The sequence below is a fragment of the Rhagoletis pomonella genome, unplaced genomic scaffold (genome assembly GCF_013731165.1).
Source record: "Rhagoletis pomonella isolate Grant_MI unplaced genomic scaffold, Rhpom_1.0 Rhpom_scaffold_00013, whole genome shotgun sequence".
NCBI classification, from domain to species: domain Eukaryota; kingdom Metazoa; phylum Arthropoda; class Insecta; order Diptera; family Tephritidae; genus Rhagoletis; species Rhagoletis pomonella.
In genome coordinates this window covers 2070289-2076200 of record NW_023458567.1, presented here as the reverse complement: position 1 = coordinate 2076200, position 5912 = coordinate 2070289, and the positions used below count along the sequence as shown (strand labels likewise).

The 5912-nt window shown below is 32.9% G+C and overlaps 2 protein-coding genes across 2 annotated transcripts in view; both read right to left on the bottom strand.

The window, feature by feature from the left end:
* LOC118748211 overlaps positions 1-1092 on the bottom strand; it is a gene marked incomplete at its 5' end in the record, with an annotated part of 2719 nt that extends 1627 nt beyond the window's left edge. The window contains 2 exons of the mRNA XM_036482588.1: positions 643-811; positions 888-1092. Of these exons, the coding sequence (XP_036338481.1) occupies positions 643-811; positions 888-1092 (374 nt within the window). The remainder of the gene's footprint in view (positions 1-642; positions 812-887) is intronic.
* A 2338-nt stretch (positions 1093-3430) lies between these two features.
* LOC118748460 lies at positions 3431-5487 on the bottom strand. Its single transcript, XM_036482908.1, has 3 exons — positions 5080-5487; positions 3971-4103; positions 3431-3654 (listed from the first exon to the last, which is right to left on the bottom strand). Exons 1-3 carry the CDS (start codon positions 5174-5176, stop codon positions 3537-3539), a joined length of 348 nt encoding a protein of 115 aa, XP_036338801.1. The 5' UTR covers positions 5177-5487; the 3' UTR covers positions 3431-3536.
* Between the last annotated feature and the right edge of the window lie 425 nt (positions 5488-5912).

Below are 5912 nucleotides of genomic sequence, written 5' to 3'. Positions count from 1 at the left end.
CTAAACTGTCTGGGGCTTGAAATTCACACAGAAAGATTTGTATGGAATCTGACTCTTCTTCATCGCTAGAGCTCCAAAATCATTGCGCGGTGTTCTGAACAGAGTTTTCGTTAACTACCTAAGACTATTTTCCTGTTGCAATAGTCTACTCTCGCATCTCACGAGACATCATCTTGTATTGGGTCTAGCTTTGTCTTGTGGTAAACTGTAGCTTTCTGGTCCCACTTTGGGCAATGAAAGACACAGCTCTGGAAAGACCAATTGAAACATATTAGCCTCATTATAGGATTCTAATATTTGTCAGCGAACATGGAGAAACGGAATGGTTGACGAACTTACGTCGAGGCCACGCAATAAGCGAAAATTCTGAGCGGCTGAGCGGCGCCATACCGAAATGCCGCTCAGCCGCTCATTCCGTCGCCTCGGCCTAAGTCGGGCTCAGCTCCAATCATTTTGTTGAAAAGAAGGGCAACCCAAAGGCGAACTTGTAGATGTGATGACCCATTTCCGATTTAGGTTTGAGCCAAAATTTAATACCGGAGAGGCAACATCTACAGTAGACCTTTTTTAAATCGCATTAGCGCCGCCTCCATTCAAAATTTTCTTTCACTGATTAAACACTCTCTACAAATCCCTACTTACGATTCTACTTTAGTCTCATAGGTCTCAAGGCACACTGCTCTCTGATAGCAAACACCATCCTTGTTGTTGCCGTAATCGATATAATCCTCTCCTTCCTGGATGCCGGGGAAATATCTCAAAAATTCAAAATGTCCATCGAGCGCGGTGTAGCCACAAACTTGTGGGGATGCTGTTGGCAAGAATATTTTTATTTACTTTTTTTTCGAACTGCATAACAACAATTTTGCGGTAGTTTTTTCACTTACTCGCTTCACTGATGGCGCACAGACACACAAACAAACACAATAGCAATAAGTACTGTTTCATGATGCGTGACACGTTGCTGAAAGTTTGAATTGCAAGTGATTTGCTTAACAAATTCACAGCCAACTTTATAGGCTTTACAAAAATAACAGAGGAAAAATTAAAACTAAAAATAAAAGAAATGAAACAATCAACAGTTGTAGCCGATCAACTTAGTGCAACTAACTAAATGTTCGATGAATGATAAGCAAATATGAATAAGTACTTAGGGGGGGAAATGTAATTTGCTAATTACGGTAAATATTTATTTGCGACCGTCGAACACGTTATGAAGCCATTAAGCGGGTATACATTTGCATTTGCGGTGTAGCTATAGCTATACAAATATACATACATATGTATAGCTATGTAAATATTTGCATGGAATAATTTGCATTTGAAGAAAAAAAATTTAAAAAAAAGAAGAAAAAAGGTTGCTGAAGCTAAGCGAAAAAATTTTAAAGATCTTTAGAAAAAAAATCAAAAACAAAAATTTTTATTTTTTATTCTTAAGCAAGGATGACACGATTTGTAAATTTTTACCGATTTGTACAATTTGGCAGCCCCAGAGTGGTGATGTCTAGAAGTTTTTAACGAGAATGAGTACATTTCAATCAAAAAAAATTACAAACAACTCCACTCTGTTACTGTCAAAATGTACAAATCGATGCTTTACTTTTCGCAATTCTGTTTAATGCTACGGTTGCTATGCATGCGTATTCTGACCAACTTTTGTTCTGACGATTTTGTCGAAACAAAAAAATTAGAAAACACGTATTGCCTAAGTTTTTTATTTTAAAATTTTTACTTATTAAAAATAATTGTTTTGAAATATAAAGAAACACAATTCGGTTAAAATTTTTAATTTTCAAGTGTTTACTTTTTAAACACAATTTATTCTATTAAAAAATATTTGTTTTAAAAAGCTTTATAAAAACCAAAATTTGCATTTTGTTTTGTTCTTACTTTTCCCAATGCTGTTTAATTTTTTTATCTTCAAACTTTTAACTTTTTTAATACACCACACCACCACCATAGGTCAAACAAAAATTTTAAAATTTTTTGTTCTTAATTTTCACAGTTCTGTTTATTTTTCTTTACCATCAATTCTCTTAAAAACCATTTGCAAAAGTTATACACATAAAATTAATTTTTCAAATTTTTGTTTTGAATTTTTCCCATAAAATTTTTTGTAATTACATTTTGACTTTATCTGCTTTTAATAAATTTTGGTTTCTTAAACAAGATTTTTTTAAACCAAATAACTTACTTTAGCAAACAAATATTTTTTAAATAAATTTCTTACATTTTTTGTTATTTTTCCTTAACGATTTTAAAATTTGCCAAACAAATATTATAAATTACATAATTTTTTCAGTTGTTTTTTGTATTTACTTTCTAAACATTTTTTTTACTACGAAAATAAAAAGTTCGTTAAAGCTATATGTTGTAATTTGAACAAACTAAGTTTTATTTAACGCAAATTTTCATTGATGAATTTCCACAAAACTTTTGTTTACCTTGTTTTTCCTTCCTATTCGTCAAAGCTTTAAACTCTAAAAAAAATTTATTTTTTTAATTTTTTACTTTCCATTTTGTTTTTAAATTTTACAACTTAAAATGTTAGAACTATTTTTTCGTCGAAGCTTTAAAAAATATAATCATTCAGCAATTTTATTGAGCTTGAAGCCATATTTAAGTGGATTTTTTTGTGGAAATTAACCATAATTTTGCTGCTACTTTGGAGGTCACCATCTCTCCTCATCAGCCTTCTTCATCGAGTTTACTGGAACTTGTACCAGCAACTCTGGCGTTTAAAGCCAATGATCTATGCACTGAGCTGAGTTCGCCATTGAAAAATGTTGTGGCTTTTTTCCACTTTTTCATTCGTTAACCCAACTAAAACCAAAGATAACGGTTTTGTTGCTGTTTAGGCTTGATCATGTGGTTTTTATAGTTGTTGGCTGTTAGTTCAATTCAATTCTTAGAATTTAAGTCGTTAAGTTTCTCGTTTTTATAATTTTTTTGGCCTAATAACAATTATATTCAACAATTTTATTGAGTTTGAGGTCGTTTTTGATGAAAAAATTATGCGGAAAAATAACAATAATTCACACATGATAGAAGTTATAGCTGCTATTTCTATAAAACTATACTTATATGTATGCATACTTACATATTTTCTGATATTTTTATTATAAAAAACATTTTTTAAAACTTTATTCACTAAAATAACTTTATAAGTTTTAATTTAAATTAATTTTTTTGTAAATCTTGGTTTTTATTTATAAACTTAACTTAATTTTTTTCCGATTTCTTTCTCTTTCATAAGCTTAAGGCTTGAAAAAAAAAAAAATGATTTTTTTTTAACTCTTTCTATTTTGAAATTTCTTTTAAGTTTTTACTTTACTTGTGTGTTCCATAGAATTATCTTCTTTCCCAACAACGCACGTACATATGTATGTAAAAAAAATACCTGCACGATGCTACGTATTTTTTTTTTTTTAATTTTTACTATAAACGTGACAAATTACTTAACACAATTACAACAACAACGACCATTTCTCGAAATTAAAACAATTAAGTTTCAACAATTAAGTCGCAATTACAAATTAAATGAAATTGCTGTCTGTTTGACACACTAAGCGCGGACAGCAAGCTGGATATGCGCGCCGCATATCCGATTCGATGCGGCAGGTCTCATTTGGTTGGAGATTATGGCGGCCGCAGCTGTGGGGTGCAGAGGAGAATGGAAAATTAAAACAAACATTAATTTGACTTATACACAGAATAAATGAATGTGTAAATGCATAAAAAGCAAAAGATAATGAAATTTCGTGTTTTTTTTTTTTTTTTTTTTTTTTTGCCCAGCGACAGACACACCCCGCAAATAGCCATATAATTTTTATTGAATTATTATCGATAGTAATACAACCGGCAAATGGCAATGATAAAAGTAGAAAGAATAACACAGCTCGTGTATTTTTATTTTCAAATACTTTTTGCATGGTAATTTAATTTTTATTAAAGTCTCGTGCATACTTACAATTCAATTTCGATTACATAATCTTGGCGACAGTAAATCGATTCGCAGCGTCCATCGCGATTAATCGGTTTGTAGGATTGATTCTTGGGTATTGGCTGGCGGAGTTCCTCGTAGTAGCATTGACCGGGATAGTCTGAAATATAAAGGCGGTTAAAAATGTAATTTTACTAACTTTTTGTCGGAATTTATTATTAAATGAAGTGGAGAAGTTATTCGTTAATTGAAGCTTGATTCGGATGCTAAAGGCATGTATGATCTTGAAACGCATTGAGAGTAATAGTGCACTGAACTGGGCGCGCAGATTGTAAGAAGATTTGTTTTGTATTTTGAGGGCAAATGGTCAGTTAACACAGTTGCCCATATACCGTTTTGAATATAAGAACAGGCAGACATAACTGAGAGCCTATAAGTCATCAGATGCCTCTAAAATAGTTCGATAAGCATGTAGTGCTCTTTATCTCATCAAAACGCTATCAGATGAAGATTTTTCAAAGGAATTATTGGTGATATGTTAATTTTTTTTCAGACCATTTGTACTATCTATAAACTTAGTTATGAGGCGATACAACGCGTAAAGTGTTCCAAACGTTGATGCCGATTTTTTAAGACACCTAAACCACAACCGCATGCAACCACAATGAGTCCCTGTTTTGTGTGGTTTCTGAGCTGGCAGAGTCTTCTTCGAAAATGATGCCGGTCACGCTGCTACAATGATCGGACGTTGTCGTGAAATTTTTATGGTATGGACACTGCACTGCTAACCACTACACCACAGCGACCGGACGAGAGTTAGTGAAAGTATTAATTGCCTTGGATGGCGTTGAGATTTCCCGCGTTTGTTGTTGTACGCGGTCCTGGATCCCGCCCTTCAGTGCACATAAATATATTCTGACAAGCATGGGAGGAATTTCTGCTTCCATCGCATGCCTTTTCGGGAGCTTGTGTTGCTTCCTATTGTGTGCGAGAAAATAAAATCGATTTCACATACTCAGCTCGCTAGACTTGAAATTTGCATAAGCCCGTATGGTTAGGGTAAAAATTTTGCTAAATTAGACTCGGATACAGTGCCTCCGAAAGTGTTCTATTTTCCCTTTACTTTTCTTACACACCTGGATGCACTGCATTGCCACGATAACGTAAATCTGCCGAAACTTTGTGACCACTCAGGATACATAGCAGCAATAAAATTGGTAAATTTGCTTGCATTTTTTTTTAACGGCAATAAATGAATAATTTCGATAAATATTTTGTTATAAAAATTTTGGTACGATTCTTTGTTTTTATCCGCTTAACTTTTTTTACTTTACAGCAAGCGCCTTCCGCTAATTATAATTTTTTACTATTTAGTTTCAAAGAATATTGTTTTGTCTCAACATGAAACACTACTTAACACTTTTACACTTTGCTCAACGACTTTATTTCTGCGACTGAACGAAGCAAAAGTAATTGTTGTTGCTTTTATATAAACAAAAAAGAATTAATTATGGACCACTTGTAGGCGGAACGGATAGCCAGTCGAGAGACGGATAAGCAAATAAGCTTCCATGATGCCTGCTTACAGCTATACATATGTATGTATGTATGTACCCCCCTTCTACTATGTACCACAAATTACTCATTCAGTCGATTTATGATACCCTCGTGTTTCTTTTGAATACATATTTTGTTTACTTTACTTTTTCTTCTCTACTCCTTCTTCTTCTTATTTTCCTGCTCTAGTTTTGATTTTAGCGCGTGAATATTTTCGTGGATATTTTTTCTTTATGATGTTGACTAGTTTTTATTGCTGTTGTTTTTGTTTTTGTTGTTTATGCATTGTCTCTTCAGTTACGTCGCCTTTGCCAAGTCTCGTCTTTTTTTTTATATTTGCATTGTTTAATTAATTAAGTTCAGGCGAGAAGCTGCATTTCGCAATAAAGTCGAATGCAGAAATGTGAATGTA